The 22485-nt window shown below is 44.6% G+C and overlaps 1 protein-coding gene across 3 annotated transcripts in view; it reads right to left on the bottom strand.

The window, feature by feature from the left end:
• Positions 1-968: 968 nt before the first annotated feature.
• Positions 969-22485, bottom strand: part of LOC121587494 (MAP kinase-activated protein kinase 5) — a 23382-nt gene continuing 1865 nt past the window's right edge. The window contains exons 2-14 of one of the 3 annotated variants that reach the window (XM_041904472.2): positions 15025-15098; positions 10000-10075; positions 7477-7574; positions 7158-7266; positions 6744-6833; positions 6479-6574; positions 6195-6275; positions 5112-5299; positions 4755-4875; positions 4394-4524; positions 4084-4199; positions 3834-3938; positions 969-1907 (exon numbers count right to left, since the gene is read on the bottom strand). In XM_041904472.2, the coding sequence (XP_041760406.1) occupies positions 1813-1907; positions 3834-3938; positions 4084-4199; positions 4394-4524; positions 4755-4875; positions 5112-5299; positions 6195-6275; positions 6479-6574; positions 6744-6833; positions 7158-7266; positions 7477-7574; positions 10000-10075; positions 15025-15098 (1380 nt within the window). In that variant the 3' untranslated portion in view covers positions 969-1812. The remainder of the gene's footprint in view (positions 1908-3833; positions 3939-4083; positions 4200-4393; positions 4525-4754; positions 4876-5111; positions 5300-6194; positions 6276-6478; positions 6575-6743; positions 6834-7157; positions 7267-7476; positions 7575-9999; positions 10076-15024; positions 15099-22485) is intronic. The other 2 variants (XM_041904473.2, XM_041904474.2) reach the window with 2 other exon arrangements.

Genomic DNA, 22485 nt, shown 5'->3' with positions numbered 1-22485 from the left:
CTTTAGTCCATGGGAAGGTTCAATGTATACATTTGAGAATGTTAAACAATTTTAATAGATATATCATACATACCAGTAACAAATAATCAAGTACTGTACTAGAGAACCTACATTGCATCTTTTTTATCAGTCTTCTCTAAGCTCTGGACCACTGGAACACAACAGCGAGAGTCCATGTTAGCCATAAATAAAACTTACATACATAAATATACACTACTAGACCAAAAGTATGTCGACACCTGCTCGTCGAACATCTCATTCCAAAATTATGGGCATTAATATGGCGGTAGACCCCCCCTTTGCTGCTATAACAGCCTCCACTCTTCTGGGAAGGCTTTCCACTAGATGTTGGAACATTGCTGTGGAGATTTGCTTCCATTCAGCCACAAGAGCATTAGTGAGGTCCGGCACTGATGTTGGGCGATTAGGCCTGGCTCGCAGTCGGCGTTCCAAATAATCCCAGAGCCATTCAAGTTCCTCCACACCGATCGACAAACCATTTCTGTATGGACCTTGGAAGCACAGAATCGTCTAGAATGTCACTTTAGCGTTAAGATTTCCCTTCACTGGAATTAAGGGGCCTAGCCCGAACCATGAAAAACAGCCCCAGACCATTATTCCTCCTCCACCAAACTTTACAGTTGGCACTACGCATTCTGGCAGGTAGCTTTCTCCTGGCATCCGCCAAACCCAGATTTGTCCGTCGGACTGCCAGATGGTGAAGCGTGATTCATCACTCCAGAGAACTTGTTTCCACTGCTCCAGTATCCAATGGCGGCGCGCTCTAGACCACTCCAGCCAACGCCTGGCATTGCACATGGTTATCTTAGGCTTGTGTGCATCTGCTCGGTCATGGAAAACCCATTTCATGAAGCTCCCGACGAACAGTTATTGTGCTGACGTTGCTTCCAGAGGTAGTTTGGAACTCGGTAGTGAGTGTTGCAACCGAGAACAGACTATTTGGACCAACTCCATACTAATGCCCATGATTTTGGAATGAGATGTTCGACGAGCAGGTGTCCACATACTTCTGGCCATGTAGTGCATTTAAAACATGTATATGTATGTTTATGAATGTAAATACAACATATGTACAAATTATGCACATGCTTTAAATTACTATTGCACATTATGTAATAAAGTTGACTGTTGCTGATATCTAGATTGAAGTAGAGCAGCTTCAAGGTACAACAGCAGTAATCTCAGTGAACCATTGGCGCTAAACAGGAGAACCTCACACTTCCACTGAGGTCCCTCTCCCTACCCCCTGGACCACTTACCACCCAGTGGGTGGACAACCCAAGTCAAGGCCTAGTTCCTCTGTCTGCTTTACAGATCCATACTGTTCAACTGACAGAATGATCAAACATTAGGCTTCATGGTCAAAAATAAGGATTTCTTTGTGAAATAAATACAATTTGTAGCATTGTTAAAAAGGTAAAGAAATAAGAATCAAATGAAATAAAAACGAGTGAGATTAAAACACATCACGTGGACATCCTGGACAAGCAGCTTATAAAAATTCCATCCAGTGGGTTACAGAATTATTTATATTTTTGTGATTTTCTCTTATTTTTTACAAAAATATATAAGGATTGTTTTTCCTTCGCAGTCATTCATAAAAAAATATATATAGTGCCGACAAGGCCTCTTTTGAATATATCTACAGTTGTACAATAGTCTTGCAAGTGAGTTCATAAAAAAATCCTATAGTTTTAGCGTGTCAATTTACATAAAAATGCTTCTTTACAGTCATTGGCTTAAAAACGGTTAGAATAAACGATACAAACGGAGATAGAAATAAATCACTTGCTACTGAGAGTCTTGTAAATGTGTCTTTTCCTCTATGGCCTGTTTCACTATTTCAGCCAACTTCAAGCGATCCACTTTGTCAGAGAAGGCCAGTCCTACAATGGAGACCAAAGAAAGAAATGTTGACTAGAACCAGATTAAAGGGAAATTCCACGCTTTTTCAACATCAACTTCATCTCCAGCACCATCCAACATCAACACATTTCAAAACGTTGGTTTTCTATGTTTTGTAGTCAAAAAGATTTAAAATAAGTGTTTTCCCATGACATCATCCAGAGACACTGATGACATCATCTGGTGTGCATCATGTGATTTTAACCAAGAGCAGGCAAAGGGTACTAAACTGAGGAATTAGAATTTAGTGTTGAAAAAGGGTGGGATTTCCACTACAGAAATTAGTGTTGATGTACAGTGCCTTCGGAAAGTATTCAAACCCCTTGACTTTTTCCACATTTTGTTATGTTACAGCCTTATTCTACAATTGATATTACTTTTTTTATCCTCAGCAATCCACACACAATAACCCATAATGACGAAGCGAAAACAGGTTTTTAGAAATGTTTGCAAATGTATAAATAAAACCCCCAGAAATACCTTATTTACGTAAGTATTCATACCCTTTGCTCCGAGACTTGGAATTGAGCTCAGGTGCATCCTGTTTTCATTGATCATCCTTGAGATGTTTCACCTGTGGTAAATTCAATTGCTTAGACATGATTTGGAAAGGCACACACCTGTCTATATAAGGTCCCACAGTTGACAGTGCATGTCAGAGCAAAAACCAAGCCATGAGGTCGAAGGAATTGTCCGTAGAGCTCCGAGACAGGATTGTGTCGAGGCACAGATCTGGGGAAGGGTACAAAAACATTTCTGCAGCACTGAAGGTCCCCAAGAACACAGTGGCCTCCATCATTCTTAAATGGCAGAAGTTTGGAAGCACCAAGACTCTTTCTAGAGACTCATCCAAACTGAGCAATCGGGGGAAAAGGGCCTTGGTCAGGGAGGTGACCAAGAACCAGATGGTCACTCTGACAGAGCTCTAGAGTTCCGCTGTGGAAATGGGAGAACCTTCCAGAAGGACAACCATCTCTGCAGCACTCCACCAATCAGTCCTTTATGATAGTGGCCAGACGGAAGCCACTCCTCAGTAAAAAGGCACATGACAGCCTGCTTGGAGTTTGCAAAAAGGCACCAAAAAGACTCTGACCATGAGAAACAAGATTCTCTGGTCTAATGAAACCAAGATTGAACTTTTTGACCTGAATGCCAAGTGTCTCGTCTGGAGGAAACCTGGCACCATCCCTACGGTGGAGCATGGTGGTGGCAGAATCATGCTATGGGGATGTTATTCAAAGGCAGGGACTGGGAGACTAGTCAGGATCGAGGCAAATATCAGCTAAGTACAGAGAGATCCTTAATGGAAACCTGCTCCAGAGTGCTCAGGACCTCAGATTGGGCCGAAGGTTCACCTTCCAACAGGACAACGACCCTAAGCACACAGCCAAGACAACACAGGAGTGGCTTTGGGACAAGTCTCTTAATGTCCTTGAGTGGCCCAGCCAGAGCCCGGACTTGAACCCGAACGAACATCTCTGGAGAGACCTCAAAATAGCTGTGCAGCAACGCTCCCCATCCAACCTGACAGAGATTGAGAGGATCTGCAGAGAAGAATGGGGGAAACTCCCCAAAAACAGGTGTGCAAAGCTTGTAGCGTCATATCCAAGAAGACTCAATGCTGTAATCGCTGCCAAAGGTGCTTCAACAAAGTACTGAGTAAAGGGTCTGAATACTTATATCAGTTATTTTATTTTTAACACATTTGCAAAATTGTTTTTGCTTTGTCATTATGGGGTATTGTGTGTAGATTGATTAGGGAAAAAAACAATTTAATCAATTTTAGAATAAGGCTGTAACGTAACAAAATGTGGAAAAAGTCAAGGGGTCTGAATACTTTCCGAATGCACTGTATATGAGCTGCCATTGCACACTGTATGCCGTATATAGTGCTGTGTTGTGCCTACCATCCCAGCTGAGGCCCTTCAACCCGTCTCGCAGTAGTTTGCAGTCTCGGTTGAAATGCCACGCCTCATGCATCACCTCATTCAGTTTCTCTTCCTCATTCTCTCCTGCCACACACACACACACAGTTAAGTGTCAAGTGTCTGTGCTGTATACCAAGTAAATGCGTAAGTGCATGTATGTCTGTGTGCTTGTCAATGTACATCTGTATTGGTTGACGTGAAGTGTGTGTGTGGTGTGTGTGAGACTGACCAGCCTGTGGGAGGATACACTGAGCAATGACGTCTCGGAGTTTCTCCAGGGCCACGTTGGAGTCCTCGCCGCCGTTCTCTGGGTCGTGGATGAAGAAGCCATCACTCTGCTTGCTGCTGTAGCACAACACACACATACCAGACACCAACCGCACACACACATATTTGGTTTAGCAGTGCTGTTGAAAGTCACTCCCCACTATGGGCTCTACAGTCAGACAATGTGAAGCAGATCCTAACCAACTACAAAGAGGCAGAGAGGCATGTAACAAGAGAGATAGGCAGGCAGACAGACAGGCAGACCAACGGACCCTAGGAGTTTCCTCTTCCTCAGGATGGGGTTATTGACTGAGTTGAGTGGCTTGAGGCTGACGTTGAGGTCCTGTATTCTCATGTTAGCCAGCTGTTCAGCATGGGCCTGCTGGATCCCTGCTACCATCGCCTGGCAGAGGGACAGAGGGAGGGAGAGAGTTGGAGGGAGGGAGACAGGAAAGGAGGGAGGGTCACAAGGAAAGTTTTACACCCTGAACATTGAAGTTATTAAGGCAGGCAGCAAAAGTTTGGTCCCCGGAATCCCGCAGCCCTGTAGTAAGTATGACTGGATCTATGTAATGCTTTGAGACAGAGAGCTATATAAATGCTCTCCATCCCCGTCCATCCATCCAGGCCCACCTTGTCCATCATCATCTGGGCGGAGGGCAGCACGTTGTCCAGGGCCTCTGTGCAGTTGAGCCAGGGGTGTTCTAGTACACCCTCAATGGTCAGCCTCTCCTCAGGCTTCACCTTCAGCAGCCTACAGAGGGAGGGAGTAATATTAGTGAACTGGATTCCTCCTACTCAATCCAAACAATACAGCACTAGAGCACCGTTTGCGGTCCAAATTGGTTTTGCCTAACAAACACGTCACTCGTGAACCATTTCATCTGTTTAGAATTTGGAGATACCCACAAGCCCTGTTGGGGATGTATTTGAGGACAATATCCTTGACGCAGACACACACACACAGTAAGACCTGCTGTAGGGACGTACTTGCGGACAATGTCCTTGGCCATTTCAGAGATCTGGCTCCACTCGTCCTCGGGGAAGTCAAAGCTGGCCGTCATGATCTTCTTGCGCATGTCCTTGGGGATGGTGCGGCTGTGGTGCTTGGAGTAGAAGGGAGGGTAGCCACACAGCATCACGTAGATGATCACCCCAATGGACCACAGGTCACAGCTCTGCACGCACAGCAAGGGAAAGGGAATGAGCCAGGCCATTGGGATAGAGAGGAGAGAGGAAGGAGAAGAGTTAGCTCAACACAACCCTGCAAACACTGATGTCATTCAGTGGAAATATGTTGCAGCATGTGAAGATGCTTGTGAGATGTTTCTGTAAATCTGGGATGCTGCCATTTGTGGGATAATGGTTTGTCGTGGCTGAGGTAGGGCAGTTGCTCACCTTGTTATAGGTGTAAGGGGTGGGTGAGGTAGGGTAGTTGCTCACCTTGTTATAGGTGTAAGGGGTGGGTGAGGTAGGGTAGTTGCTCACCTTGTTATAGGTGTAAGGGGTGGCTGAGGTAGGGTAGTTGCTCACCTTGTTATAGGTGTAAGGGGTGGGTGAGGTAGGGTAGTTGCTCACCTTGTTATAGGTGTAAGGGGTGGGTGAGGTAGGGTAGTTGCTCACCTTGTTATAGGTGTAAGGGGTGGGTGAGGTAGGGTAGTTGCTCACCTTGTTATAGGTGTAAGGGGTGGGTGAGGTAGGGTAGTTGCTCACCTTGTTATAGGTGTAAGGGGTGGGTGAGGTAGGGTAGTTGCTCACCTTGTTATAGGTGTAAGGGGTGGCTGAGGTAGGGTAGTTGCTCACCTTGTTATAGGTGTAAGGGGTGGGTGAGGTAGGGTAGTTGCTCACCTTGTTATAGGTGTAAGGGGTGGGTGAGGTAGGGTAGTTGCTCACCTTGTTATAGGTGTAAGGGGTGGGTGAGGTAGGGTAGTTGCTCACCTTGTTATAGGTGTAAGGGGTGGGTGAGGTAGGGTAGTTGCTCACCTTGTTATAGGTGTAAGGGGTGGGTGAGGTAGGGTAGTTGCTCACCTTGTTATAGGTGTAAGGGGTGGCTGAGGTAGGGTAGTTGCTCACCTTGTTATAGGTGTAAGGGGTGGGTGAGGTAGGTATTATTCCAGACTTTTCCTTTTGGTGTCGCCTTTGAGCCTCAAGTACCTAGGGTGAGAGGAGAAGATGATGTTGATTGAAGCAGGACTTTTTTTTAAACGCTCCCCAACCTGGTGTCATATCTGAGCAGAGCACCCATCCTTACCTGAGGTGCAACGTAATAAGGAGTGAACTGTGGGGTCATCAAATCCCCCTGGTCAATTTTCGCAACCTAACCTGCTGTCAGATCTGAGCAGAGCACCCATCCTTACCTGAGGTGCAACGTAGTAAGGAGTGAACTGTGGGGTCATCAAGTCCCCCTGGTCAATTTTTGCAAATCCAAAATCGCACAACTTCACCGGTGCATCCTTGAACATGAAAAGGGAGAACGTCAGAACATATTTCTCAAATAGGAATTTCCTAAAAAGGTGAAAGGCTTCGCCTCTTGCAACTTGCTTGTTGTAGCCTACTACTAGACAGCTGTATTAAGAGCAGTGTGTGCGTGCACGCTTCCCGTAAGCCCTTCTGTCTCCTCACCAGGGAGTTATCCTTGAAGAGCAGGTTCTCTGGTTTCAGGTCTCGATGTGCAATATTCAGTGAGTGACAGTGTTCCAGGGCCTGGCCGATCTGACGGGGGGGACAGAGGAAACTCAGACACAGGCTCAACTACACTACGTTCACAGGAAGTCATGTTATTAAAGCACGGGTGCATTAGAAGCCTGGGTGGAGGAGGAGGAATACAGAGGAATTTGTCACGTTTGAATGTGCATAAATGTAAAATATAATTACGCCATTTAGCAGACGCTTTTATCCAAAGTGACTTAGTCATGCGTGCATTCATTTTCCATATGGGTGGCCCCAATGGGAATCGAACCACCGACCATTGGTGTTGCAAGCACCATGCACTACCAACTGAGCCACAAAGGAATTTTAACAGGCAGGCAGGGTTACCTGTTTGGTGACCTGGCTGGCCATCTTCTCTGTGAAGTGTCTGTGCTGACTGATCCTGTGGAACAGCTCGCCTCCCTCCATCATCTCCATGACGATCAGTAACCTCGCTCTGCAGGTAAGTGGGAAATTTTCATCTACTCAAATCTGTGAATGTCATAGTTACCCCTTGTTACATTTAGACAGATACGCGTAAACTAGGTGCAGGAGCATAACACGGGTAAATACACCATGTAGCAATAGAACAATAACATTCACATATATGTTTCAATGAGCCCGTCGATGACGTATGTGCTGGTACATTGGACTTGCTCCTCCTCACCTTGGACTGGATTCGTGAGGAAACTGCACACTGTTGGCGTACACCTCCATAATCTGCACGATGTTGGGGTGTGTAGCGCACATCATGTGGAGCCGCACCTGAATCATCATGGACAGAACAGGGAGGTTAAAGGAAGACTCAGTAAGATGACAGACACACAAAGTAAAACAGTAGTAGTGGGTCAATTTGCACAACAACTAAAAGCTACTTTGGTCCCGCAGCTACCACGTTGTAGCAGCGTGAACAGAACCCGTGCACGTGCGCAAATACACTGCTCAAAAAAATTAAGGGAACACTAAAATAACACATCCTAGATCTGAATGAAATAATCTTATTAAATACTTTTTTCTTTACATAGTTGAATGTGCTGACAACAAAATCACACAAAAATTATCAATGGAAATCAAATGCATCAGCCCATGGAGGTCTGGATTTGGAGTCACCCTCAAAATTAAAGTGGAAAACCACACTACAGGCTGATCCAACTTTGATGTAATGTCCTTAAAACAAGTCAAAATGAGGCTCAGTAGTGTGTGTGGCCTCCACGTGCCTGTATGACCTCCCTACAACGCCTGGGCATGCTCCTGATGAGGTGGCGGATGGTCTCCTGAGGGATCTCCTCCCAGACCTGGACTAAAGCATCCGCCAACTCCTGGACAGTCTGTGGTGCAACGTGGCGTTGGTGGATGGAGCGAGACATGATGTCCCAGATGTGCTCAATTGGATTCAGGTCTGGGGAATGGGCGGGCCAGTCCATAGCATCAATGCCTTCCTCTTGCAGGAACTGCTGACACACTCCAGCCACATGAGGTCTAGCATTGTCTTGCATTAGGAGGAACCCAGGGCCAACCGCACCAGCATATGGTCTCACAAGGGGTCTGATGATCTCATCTCGGTACCTAATGGCAGTCAGGCTACCTCTGGCGAGCACATGGAGGGCTGTGCAGCCCCCCAAATAAATGCCACCCAACACCATGACTGACCCACCGCCAAACCGGTCATGCTGGAGGATGTTGCAGGCAGCAGAATGTTCTCTACAGCGTCTCCAGACTCTGTCACGTCTGTCACATGTGCTCAGTGTGAACCTGCTTTCATCTGTGAAGAGCACAGGGCGCCAGTGGCGAATTTGCCAATCTTGGTGTTCTCTGGCAAATGCCAAACGTCCTGCACGGTGTTGGGCTGTAAGCACAACCCCCACCTGTGGACGTCGGGCCCTCATACCACCCTCATGGGGTCAGTTTCTGACCGTTTGAGCAGACACATGCACATTTGTGGCCTGCTGGAGGTCATTTTGCAGGGCTCTGGCAGTGCTCCTCCTGCTCCTCCTTGCACAAAGGCAGAGGTAGCAGTCCTGCTGCTGGGTTGTTGCCCTCCTACGGCCTCCTCCACGTCTCCTGATGTACTGGCCTGTCTCCTGGTAGCGCCTCCATGCTCTGGATACGCTGACAGACACAGTAAACCTTCTTGCCACAGCTCGCATTGATGTGCCATCCTGGATGAGCTGCACTACCTGAGCCACTTGTGTGGGTTGTAGACTCCGTCTCATGCTAACACTAAAGTGAAAGCACCGCCAGCATTCAAAAGTGACCAAAACATCAGCCAGGAAGCATAGGAACTGAGAAGTGGTCTGTGGTCACCACCTGCAAAACCAGTCCTTTATTGGGGGTGTCTTGCTAATTGCCTATAATTTCCACCTGTTGTCTATTCCATTTGCACAACAGCATGTGAAATGTATTGTCAATCAGTGTTGCTTCCTAAGTGGACAGTTTGATTTCACAGAAGTGTGATTGACTTGGAGTTACATTGTGTTGTTTAAGTGTTCCCTTTATTTTTTTGAGCAGTGTACAATTTGTGACTGTGTGAGAGCAATGTCTTGCATAGCACTCATCGTAATATCTGCCGTGCTGCTCGTGGCAACGTAATAACGCTAAGTCTACCTCTAAACAAGTTGGGTGAGACGGACCACGTCTGGCTGGGTAGAGGCACACGGTCTTGTCTTTAAAAAGGTTGACAAACAGAGCAGATAAACATCGGCCAAACTACGGAAACAAACTTTAGAGTCGACAACAACGAGGACATGTTGCGCTGATGGGAAGCTGTGCTGCTGGGGGGGCGGCAGAATGTGGCTGCATTGCTCGTTTCGACTTCACCTCACACAGCTGATCAACTGCAGTTAGTGGAGGTGCTTTATATGGGAAGTAAGTATTGGGCTGGTGATGACATTGAGTGGGTGAGTGACAGACAGACACAGCCGACCCTGAGTATTAGTTGAGAGGCGATAAGACAAGAAGACACACAATGACGCAAATGGAACACTATTCCCTATGTAGTGCACTATTTTTGAGCAGAGCCCTAACGGCCCTGGTTAAAAGTAGTGCACTACATAGGGAATAGGATGCCCTTTGGAACGTAGACAAAGACAACACAGGAGACTCAACGCTGACCAAACACAAACACCTACAGTGCAGACAACAGACAAGGGCGTGCAAAAGACAATCAGAAAAGCAAAACAATGGTTCAAACCTCATTTCGGGCCTTGGGACGATCAATTAGGATTTTCAGGGCCAATCGTTCCTGAGTCGACTTCTTCACACAAACTCTGTGGAGAGTAAAATAAATACTTCAAGAAAAAAAATAGGACATTATAAAAATACTAGAGGCAGCTTTTCATGGTGGTCCACTCCATTATTAAGTTAAATGTGTAATATGCAAAAATCGCTACGCCATTTCCTGGTTGCAAAAATTTGAATAGTTTGCCTACTTTCAGGTTTGTGACAAAACAAGCAGTCGTGTAGAGAATCATTGTACCATCTAAACCGCTGTGAAATATATTTTCCATAATAACAAATACTGTATTTTCAGCTGATGTACAAAACTGAAAGTAAAAAAGACGCTAAAACTTAACGGGAAGCATAGATATGGCGCACCTTGATCATATCTACCGCTTCTTAGACTTGCTTTCAATGAGAATGACAGATCTAGAACTCACATTTCAATGTGAATTTGGTCAGATCGCCCAAAAAGTGACATTTTACAGCTTTAAATAAAGGTAGGCCTAATACCAGTACTAGGCTAGTAGGCTACAACTTGTTCCTAGAATCAAACAAAGACAAATGGCTCCTTAAAATAGCATTCCATTCTCAACCCCATAGCAGAGTGCTGCATCATGTCCATTTCTATTTACAACAAGACCTATAAACACGTGCAGCAATGGATATTAAAGCCAGCAGAACCTCAAACCGCCCACCCCCAAAAGGACCCAAACATTCAATCAAAACCTTATCCTATGCTCCTAAACTCAGATTACACTAAGAATAAATCCTGGAGAAACATTGTGCTTCAACCAAAGATCAGTAGGAGTGAAATACCAAATGCATCAGAGACTGAGCGAGACGGACAGACAGCGAGACAGACACCAATGTTACAGGAAGTAGTCCACCTGTTAGAGGTACTAGGTCCCCACCTATTGGCCTTCAGGTGTACTGCACCTTATTTATGTACTATGGTTGCATTCTGGGCCATCCCGGCATTCCATGTTAACATGATGGAAGTATTTTCTCAAAGCTCTGACTACGAACCATTATTATCACACAAACATGGTGTCAGAAGTAACTGAACCCAAACGTTGCTGGTGTCTGTAGTGCACTGTTGTGAGTACTTTAGGATCTTGATAGACAGCGCATATTCAAGGTTTTGCCATTAGCATTAGCAGCAAGCTAGTTTATTAGCTAGCATACAGTGTCAGCATGGCTACCAACATCCCGCCGCCAGATGAAATGAAAATGGCCGGCGATTTAGGCAATAACTGGGTTCATTTTAAGGCAGAGTTTGAAGACTATCTGCTAGCCTCTGGATTATACGAAAAATCTGCTGAAGTGCAGGCAGCAACACTGAGAAGAGTGATGGGCAGTGAGTCTCTTCCCATCTACAAACATCACTTGGGTATAAAAGCAGATTGGGAAAAGGACAGGGCAGCTATTCTCATTGCCCTCGAGAGATACTTTAAACCAGCATTTATTTTTCTTTGAACGCTTCATTTTCAGCACCTGCAGACAACAGGAAGGTGAGTCAATTGATGCGTTTGTGACTCGATTAAGAAAGAAAGCAGCTTCTTGTGACTATGGACAATTAAAAAGATGAGCTGATAAGGGACAGAGTGGTGCTTGGGATTGCTGTTGAGGGTGCGCGCCGCCACCTCCTCTGAGAACGTGATCTCACTCTCGCCTCTGCCATTGAGATCTGCCGGGCTGCAGAGTTGACAGATAGGAGAATGAGACCAATGACGCAGGACTGATCAGGGGACAACAGCATCAACGCCACAGACCCCAACGGCGGAATCCAACCAAAGCAAGAAAAACCCTAACATCAATCCAGCACAGCAGGGGAAAGCCCTAGGACATGCAGATTCATTGGTAACAACCACAGGCGTGGACGGGAGCTATGCCCAGCCTATGGTAAGGCTTGCAGTCTGTGTGAAACTGCAAATCAATTTGCTTAAGTGTACATGAAGAAACAAGCCTCACACCAACTAAAACACAGTGGATACCCCAGCCCTGGAAGAGGACCTGGAGAATGGAAATAATGGACATATCTATTCAACCAGGAGCATAGGCGCAATGCATGCACAGGGGGATTTTATTTATTTATTGTCAACCTACAACTGCACAATGGAGAACAGCGGTGTCAATTAAACTCAGGAGCAACCAGTGATGTGATGAACATAAAAGACAAGATTAAACTGGCACCTGAGATTAACCTCATCTCCAGCAAAACCAAACTGAAGCTATATTCAGGTGAGATAATGAACTCAGTAGGGCTGTGGAGAACAGAGTGTGGTCAGGGGGAGCACATATAGAATTGACTTTGAGATTGTAGAGGCCAAATCAGAAACCCCTATTGTCAGGCTCAATATGTAAGCAAATGGGGTTAATGCACTTCACTATCCCTGCAGCGCTGCACAAAGGTATACCAGGGAGGTTAAGGGACTTTAACTAAGCAGCACCTTGTTACTGCATACCAGGATGTTTTCAATGACCCCCGTAGAGTCACTACCAGGTGACATCCACTTCGAGCTCGACAACAGCATCACACTGGTGCAGTGTGCCCCAAGAAATGTCCCAGTGGCTCTGAAGGCAGCGGTTAAGGCACAGATGGACAAACACGAGAGGGACGGCCACTGTCACAGAGCCCACCGACTCGACTAGCAACATGGTGATTGTCAAATAGCCAGACAAGCGCTGAGTATGCCTTGACCCTAAGTCCCTCAATCAGGCTTTGAAGAGGTCCCACTACAGTGCATTTGGAAAGTATTCAGACCCATTGGCTTTTTCCACATTTTGTTACGTTACAGCCTTATTCTAAAATTGATTAAATAAAATAAAATCCTCAGTCTACACACAATACCACATAATGACAAAGCAAAAACAGGTTTAGACTTTTTTGCAAATGTATTACAAATAAAAACAGAAATACCTTATTTACATAAGTATTCAGACCCTTTGCTAAGAGACTCGAAATTGAGCTCAGGTGCATCCTGTTTCTATGAGACTCGAAATTGAGCTCAGGTGCATCCTGTTTCCACTGATAATTCTTGAGATGTTTATATAACTTGATTGGAGTCCACCTGTAGTAAATTCAATTGATTGGACATGATTTGGAAAGGCACACACGTACGTCTATATAAGGTCCCACAGTTGACATTGCATGTCAGAGCAAACACTAAGCCATGAGGTCGAAGGAATTGTCCGTAGAGCTCCGACCAAAATGAGCAATCGGGGGAGAAGGGCCTTGGTCAGGGAGGTGGCCAAGAACCTGATGGTCACTCTGACAGAGCTCTAGAGTTCCTCTGTGGAGATGGGAGAACCTTCCAGAAAGACACCATCTCTGCAGCATTCCACCTATCTAGCCTTTATTGTAGAGTGGCCAGACGGAAGCCACTCCTCAGTAAAAGGCACACGACAGCCCAATTGGAGTTTGTGAAAAGGCACCTAAAAGGACTCTCAGACCACGAGAAACACGATACTCTGGTCTGATAAAACCAAGATTGAACTCTTTGGCCTGAATGCCAAGCGTCACGTCTGAAGGAAACCTGGCACCATCCCTACGGTAAAGCATGGTGGTGGCAGAATCATGCTGTGGGGATGTTTTTCAGCCGCAGGGACAGGGAGACTAGGCAGGATCGAGGGAAAGATTAACGGCGCAAAGTACAGAGAGATCCTTGATGAAAACCTGCTCCAGAGCACTCATGACCTCAGACTGGGGCGAAGGTTCACCTTCCAACAGGACAACGACCCTAAGCACACAGTCAAGACAATGCAGGAATGGCTTCGGGACAAGTCTCTGAATGTCCTTGAGTGGCCCAGCCAGATCCTGGACTTGAACCCGATCGAACATCTCTGGAGAGACCTGAAAATAGCTGTGCAGCGACGCTCCCCATCCAACCTGACAGTGCTTGAGAGGATCTGTAGAAAAGAATGGGAGAAACTCCCCAAATACAGGTGTGCCAAGCTTGTAGCGTCATACCCAAGAAGACTCGATGCTGTAATCGCTGCCAAAGGTGCTTCAACAAAGTACTGAGTAAAGGGTCTGAATACTTATGTAAATGTGATATCAGGTTTGTTTTATTTAATAAATTAGAAAGAAATTCTAAAAACCTGTTTTCTCTTTGTCATTATGGGGTATTGTGTGTAGATTGATGACTGAAAAAAACAATTTCATCAATTTTAGAATAAGGCTGTAATGTAATAAAATGTTGAAAAAGTGAAGGAGTCTGAATACTTTCCAAATGCACAAAAATAAAACGCAACAATTTCAAAGATTTGACTGAGTTACAGTTCATAGAAGGAAATCAGTCAATTGAAATAAATTCATTAAGCCCTAATCTATGGATTTCACATTACTGGGCAGGGGGCGCAGCCATTGGTGAATGGTGATCCAGGCCCAGCCATTACAGAGATAAATACTCCTCAGCACCCCCCCCCCTGTTGCCAATTCTCTGGCAATAGCTCTGAACAGGCCGTGGCTCAGGGGGCTGAGGTCCTTGATGATCTTCTTGGCCTTCCTCTGACACCAGGTGCTGTAGATGTCCTGGAGGGCAGGCAATTTGCCCAAGGTGATCGGTTGGGCTGACCGCACCACCCTCTGGAGAGCCATGGGGTTGTGGCCGGTGTAGTTGGCGTACCAGGCGGCGATGCAGCCCTACAGAATCCTATCGATGGTGCATCTGTAGATGTTTGCAGTATCGAATCGCCATATATAGAATAGTGAGAATCGCAATACATATCGTATTGGCACCTAAGTATCGTGATAATATCGTATCGTGAGGTCCCTGGCAATTCCCAGCCCTAGCACTGTAAACACACTGAGTGACACCACCTTTAACACTAGTCCCATCCAGTCTAAGGGCACTGGACTCCTCTGCAGGACCACTCTTCAACCTCATCTGCATTTAGGCCTAAAATACAATAATTTATGCATCTCCTACATTGCACAAATGAGTTGGTATCCTAGGGCAAACTAGGCAAAACTCTATGATAGAATAATGCTCACCTAACAGGTCCACTGATCCCTGCCCCGAGCTTCTGTGTCCAGTTAATGTTGTACTCTTCCAAGATGGAGGTCTCCTAAGAGAGGGAGAGGAGGACAAACAAGAGATGGATATGGGGAAAATGTCACACACTAAACAAGTGTAGGCAGCTGCATCCCTGTTCACAGTTAATATTGGCTATTCCCTCGCTTTTGCTAGGTCAAGCTCGTGTTGTGTTGACACTTGCTGGATGGAATCGTAATGCATACAAATTACTCAAGAGGCTTTTCTTGGACCAGAGAGGACCTATCCCTTACCTCTGGGCTCTGCTTCCACCATTTCTATCCTATGACTAGTGAGGGCATATTTGACAAGCAGCCAGGGAAGAGTTGTTTTTAAAATGCCTAAATGCTTATGGTAAACTCAATAACTGTCACTTGAAGCATTCCCTTTTCAGTCTAGTGGACTGTTCTGGGGCTTTTGGTGCGCAGTCAGGCTCAAGCTGTGTTCCAATTCTCAGTGCTAGGCTATTCCAAACACCCACCCTCTCTCCCTCCTCCCATCCTTAGCACATTCTGACCCAGCCGTGTGAGCAGGGGTCACTTGGATCCAGCTAAAAGCATCTGGTAGGCTAATTAGTCTATAATACCCTAGCCGAAATTTAGGCACCTACATTAATTATACCGAACATGGATTCCAAGTAGAGGAAACATGTCCACGCAAAGCCAGAACAAAACATTGCCATCCATATTAGATTGCATAGGAGTTGCATAGTTTCTTGTTCATCAGCAATGCAACCATTGCCTCTCCAATCAGAACCTCCTAACGATTATGAATTGTGGTTTTGGACATTGTACCTGCTAGCAGCATGTCCTGTCATTAGACCATAACTTATCTCACAAGCTGTCGCAATGGAGTGCCCTTAGACCCCGTCTTATGAATAAATGAAATCATTCATTAAGCTGTCTAAATTTGGGCTACCATTACCCGTACTGCCTTGAGCTTGAGGGTGCTTGATACATTTACATTTACGTCATTTAGCAGACGCTCTTATCCAGAGCGACTTACAAATAGGTGCATTCACCTTATAGCCAGTCTGACCATCACATCACATTCCAGAGGTTGAATGTCACACTTAAACTGAATCTATTCCAGAAAAAGGACCATAGTGTAAAAAGCACAAAACATTGTCCTGATATGTAGCAAATGAAAAACTGAACTAAACACATTTATAGATGGGTCATTGGTAGGGCTGGGCAGAACACCGTATTTTACTATATACCGGTATTGATGCACGGACCGGTTTGGGTTTTGAATTTACTTTCTATAACGGTATTTCAATGTTTGGTTTGTTAAATGTGATACGCAACTCAGGCACATACAAAGTCAGTTTTTATAGTTTACTCCTGTTTGCTTCTTGAGTCATCTCTCTCCCTCTCCTGCTGCTGCATGCCACCAACTACACCAAACCCTGCCCCCATCACTCAAGGAGAGCAGTTGCTCGACCACAGAGTCACTAGCACTTTCTTGCCGTTCACTCCGCATGGTCAGATGGATGCAGCAGTGTTGGTGACATGCTGCTTTCCACAAGCATTCTATAAATTACACTATTAGTTTGTGTATCTTACTGTGTGCAAACTACTGTTTGCTAGTTTGTCTTTTCTTAGCAAGGTGTTGTGAAAATGTGTTAGCTGCTAATGCTAATCGCTAGTTAGCTGGCTAGCTAGCTTGCTAAATATACTCAAATCAAATCAAATTTTATTGGTCACATGCGCCGAATACAACAGGTGCAGACATTACAGTGAAATGCTTACTTACAGCCCTTAACCAACAGTGCATTTATTTTAAACAAAAAAAGTAAGAATAAAACAACAACAAAAAAGTGTTGAGAAAAAAAGAGCAGAAGTAAAATAAAGTGACAGTAGGGAGGCTATATATACAGTAAAATAAAGTGACAGTAGGGAGGCTATATATACAGGGGGGTACCGTTGCATAGTCAATGTGCGGGGGCACCGGCTAGTTGAGGTAGTTGAGGTAATATGTACATGTGGGTAGAGTTAAAGTGACTATGCATAAATACTTAACAGAGTAGCAGCAGCGTAAAAAGGATGGGGTGGGGGGGCAGTGCAAATAGTCCGGGTAGCCATGATTAGCTGTTCAGGAGTCTTATGGCTTGGGGGTAGAAGCTGTTGAGAAGTCTTTTGGACCTAGACTTGGCACTCCGGTACCGCTTGCCGTGCGGTAGCAGAGAGAACAGTCTATGACTAGGGTGGCTGGAGTCTTTGACAATTTTGAGGGCCTTCCTCTGACACCGCCTGGTATAGAGGTCCTGGATGGCAGGGAGCTTTGCCCCAGTGATGTACTGGGCCGTACGCACTACCCTCTGTAGTGCCTTGCGGTCAGAGGCCAAGCAGTTGCCATACCAGGCGGTGATGCAACCAGTCAGGATGCTCTCGATGGTGCAGCTGTAGAATTTTTTGAGGATCTGAGGACCCATGCCAAATCTTTTTAGTCTCCTGAGGGGGAATAGGCTTTGTCGTGCCCTCTTCACGACTGTCTTGGTGTGTTTGGACCATGATAGTTCGTTGGTGATGTGGACACCAAGGAACTTGAAGCTCTCAACCTGTTCCACTACAGCCCCGTCGATGAGAATGGGGGCGTGCTCAGTCCTCTTTTTTTTCCTGTACTACGAGTCAGAGCAAACGTAGCTAGTTAGCTAATACTGCCTGGTACCAGTGCTGGTGTAGGCCTAGATAAGCATGTTTATGCAACAGTATCTTATCAGAGAGGAATAGGCATGAATGTTGGCTAGCTAGCTACATGAAGTATGAAAACATGTAATGTAACATCTAATTAGGGTCACCTGGAAACACTGACGAAAACTTTGGTTGCTATCATGTCAATAATTCCTCACTGGCTTATTAATTTGTTGTAATGTCAAACAACGTATTCAAGGTGCTGCCCATTATATTCCAACTATAGAATTAGAATAATCATTTTATTCCATGATTCCAACAGTTCAATTAACTACGCCTAGATTGTTTTGCCCATATCATGCTACAGTGTGGAAATTATAATAAAAGTGCAGGAAATGCAGAAATTGATGAAAATAATTTTTGTTTGGAGTTGGATTGAACAGTATAAAATGGAGAAAGCCACATTGAAATCACTTATAATTTATGTGTTGCCACCCTAGGGTCATGAACTACTCAGAAAGCATATTTAGAACTTTAATTATTAAAAAATATAAAATACCATCAAAAATATGTCTATATCGCCCAGCCCTAGTCATGGTCATACAGTGTCTTCAAAAAGTATTCACACCTTTACTTTTTCCACATTTTGTTGTGTTACAAAGTGGGATTAAAATGGTTTTAAATTGTAATTTGTCAGCGATCTACACAAAATACTCTGTAATCTCAAAATGGAAGATTCTTTTTTTACAAATGTTAGAATTCATGTAAAATAAAACACTAATATATCTTAATTAGATAAGTATTCAACCCCCTGAGTCCATACATGTTAGAATAACCTTCACCAGCGACTACAGCTGTGAGTCTTTTTGGGTAAGTCTCTAAAAGTAACATGCTGACTAGACCGGGCACCAGCGTGCGCCATTGCACGCATGTTGATTTTGTCCAGCCACACCAGACATGATCAGGATGCACAGGTTGAAAATTCTAAACGATCTCTGAACCACCTATATTATATTTGGGGACAGGTCGAAACGCAAGAAACATTCATAGCCATTTAGCTAGCTAGCTTGCTGTTGCTAGCTAATTTGTCCTAGGATATAAACATTGTGTTGTTATTTTACCTGAAATGCACAAGGTCCTCTACACCGACAATTAATCCACAGATAAAAGGGTAAACCTAGTTTGTTTCTAGTAATCTCTCCTCCTTCAGTCTTCTTCTTCTTCTTTGGACTTTATATGGCAGTTGGCAACCAACTTTATGGTGCATTACCACCACCAACTGGATTGGCGTGTGGACCTCAGTTCAGCTTTCAATCACCCACGTGGGTATATGCTCCTAAAAACCAATGAGGGAATGGGAGAGGCGGGACTTGCAGTGCGTCACATGTAAAAAATAGAACCAAGTTCTATTTTAGCGCCTGGCTACGCAGACGCTCCTTGACGCGCACGAGCAGTTTGGATTAAATGATTGAACAACATGTATACATTTATTTTAAAATTGTTCAAGCTATGTCAAGTTGGTTGTTGATCATTGCTAGACAGACATTTTCAAGTCTTGCCATAGATTTTCAAGCCTATTTAAGTTAAAACTATTACTAGGCCACTCTTGGTAAGCAACTCCAGTGTATATTTGGCCTTTTGTTTTAGGTTATTGTCCTGCTGAAAGGTGAATTTGTCTCCCAGTGTCTGTTGGAAAGCTGACTGAACCAGGCTTTGTATTCAAGACATGAAGTATATTTCTTTGCCACATTTTTTTGCAGTTTTACTTTAGTGCCTTATTGCTAACTGGATTCATGTTTTGGAATATGTTCTATTCTGTATAGGCTTCCTTTTCACTCTGTCAATTAGGTTAGTATTTTTGTTTTCATACATTTTTACGATATAGCCAATTTTGACTTTGTGATTGTGGAATCTAGTGGAAGTCATTTGCTATCCGCACACGGGCTTGAAAATCACTGCACCAGTTTAAGCGCTGCCTTCGCCCCATTTTCTGATTTGTCCAAAAAGAAATCTATGACGAAGCCCAAAACAAGGAACTACTGCTGCTCGTAATCACAGAATTCTACATGAGCCTTGACAGATTGTCACCATTTCATCTGTCTACAAGAGATTAATTGTGGAGTAACTACAATATTGTTGAGCCATACTCAGTTCTCCTGTCACAGCCATTAAACTCTGTTTTAAAATCCCTGAGCGGTTTCCTTCCTCTCCAGCAACTGAGTTAGTGTCTATTGTAAAGCAGACTGAACACCTGTATCTTTGTAGTGACTGAGTGTATTGATGCACCATCCAAAGTGTAATTAATATATTTTACCATGCTCCAAGGGATATTCAATGTCAGCTTTTTCAATCAATAGGTGCCCTTCTTTAAGAGGCATTGGAAAACCTTCCTGATATTTGTGGTTGAATCTGTGTTTGAAATTCACTGCTCGACTGAGGGACCTTACAGATAATTGTATGTGTGGGGTACATAGACGAGGTAGTCATTCAAAAATCATGTTAAAAACTATTATTGCACACAGAGTGAGTCCAGGCAACTTATTATTATGTGACATGTTAAGCAAATGTGTACTACTGAACTTATTTATGCATGCCATGGCAAAAGAGGTTGAATACTTATTGTGTGCAGGCCAGTAAAAAAAATGATATTTAATACATTTTAAATTCAGGCTGTAACAACAAAATGTGGAAAAGTAAAGGGGTGTGAATACTTTCTGAAAGAACTGTAGATGGGCCATGCTATTGAATATCCATGGTGGTGAGAGCTAGAGGGTTATTTTACTAATCACAAACCTTTTATAACGTTCAGCAGAGTTCAGGCAACTTAGGGCAGAAAAAAAATTCCACCCAAAAACTATCTTTTGGTATTTGTTTCATTAGTCCATTGTTGACATACTCCCAAAATGTTTTGCTTGTCAGCAATCAAGTTAAGAAACACTCTATCTACAAAAGTATGTGGACAACCCTTCAAATTAGTGAATTTGGCTATTTCAGCCACACCTGTTGCTGACAGGTGTATAAATTCGAGCACACAACCATGCAATCTCCATAGACAAACATTGGCAGTAGAATGGCCTTACTGAAGAGCTCAGTGACTTTCAACGTGGCACCATCAAAGGATGCCACCTTTCCAACAAGTCAGTTCGTCAAATTTCTGCCATGCTAGAGCTGCCCAGGTTTTGTGAAGTGGAAACGTCTAGGAGCAACAATGGCTCAGTAGCGAAGTGGTAGGCCACACAAGCTCAGAAAACGGGACCGCAGAGTGCTGAAGCGTGTAAAAATGGTCTGTCCTTGTTTGCAACTCTCACTAACGAGTGAGAGTAGTTCCTTCCAAACTGCCTCTGGAAGGAACGTCAGCACAATAACTGTTCGTCGGGAGCTTCATGAAATGGGTTTACATGGCCGAGCAGCCGTACAAAAGCCTAAGATCACCATGTGCAATGCCAAGCATCGGCTGGAGTGGTGTAAAATGCCAAGCATCGGCTGGAGTGGTGTAAAGCTCGCCACCATTGGACTCTGGAGAAGTGGAAATGCGTTCTCTGGAGTGATGAATCACGCTTCACCATCTGGCAGTCCGACGGACAAAACTGGGTTTGGTGGATGCTAGGAGAACGCTACCTGCCCGAATGCATAGTGCCAACTGTAAAGTTTGATAGAGGAAGAATAATGATCTGGGGCTGTTTTTCATGGTTTGGGCTAGGCCCCTTAGTTCCAGTGAAGGGAAATCTTAACGCTTCAGCATACAATGACATTCTAGACGATTCTGTGCTTCCAACTTTGTGGCAACAGTTTGGGGAAGGCCCTTTCCTGTTTCAGCATGACAATGCACCTGTGCACAAAGCGAGGTCCATACAGAAAGGGTTGTTTTCGAGATCGGTGCAGAAGAACTTGACTGGCCTGTACAAAGCCCTGACCTCAACTCCATCGAACACCTTTGGGATGAATTGGAACGCCAACTGCGAGCCAGGCCTAATCGCCCAACATCAGTGCCCGACCTCACTAATGCTCGTGGCTGAATGGAAGCAAATCCCTGCAGCAATGTTCCAATATCTAGGGGAAAGCCTTCCCAGAAGAGTGGAGGCTGTTATAGCAGCAAAGGAGGGACTAACTCCATATTAATGCCCTGCCTAAATGACTACCGCCCCGTAGCACTCACGTCGGTAGCCATGAAGTGCTTTGAAAGGCAGGTCATGACTCACATCAACACCATCATCCCGGAAACCCTAGACCCACTCCAATTTGCATACCACCTCAACAGATCCACAGATGACGCAATCTCAATCACACTCCACACTGCCCTTTCCCACCTGGACAAAAGGAACACCTATGTGAGAATGCTGTTCATTGACTACAGCTCAGCGTTCAACACCATAGTGCCCACAAAGCTCATCACTAAGCTAAGGACCCTGGGACTAAACACCTCCCTCTGCAACTGGATCCTGGACTTTTGTCATGTAGTGTTTGTAACTTTAAAAATACACAAATCATCCCCTATGATGCTGCAAAATGCATCATACGGGAATGATTTCAGTATTTTACAAGTAAAATGCATCATACGGGGATGATCTCTGTATTTTTAAAGTTACATATCTTGAAAACTTGATTGCTGACAAACAAAATATTTTGGGACTATGTCAACAATGGACTGATGAAATAAATACCAAAATATAGTTTTGGGTGGAGTTTTCCTTTAAGTGGAAAACCAAACCAGGCAAGTATCATGTGAGATGAAAGAAAAAGTTCACTTTACAAGACATGACATCAGATGTGTCATTTGAAATTAGTATG

The sequence above is a fragment of the Coregonus clupeaformis genome, chromosome 18 (genome assembly GCF_020615455.1).
Source record: "Coregonus clupeaformis isolate EN_2021a chromosome 18, ASM2061545v1, whole genome shotgun sequence".
Lineage (NCBI taxonomy): Eukaryota > Metazoa > Chordata > Actinopteri > Salmoniformes > Salmonidae > Coregonus > Coregonus clupeaformis.
This window is presented reverse-complemented; position numbering and strand designations above follow the sequence as displayed.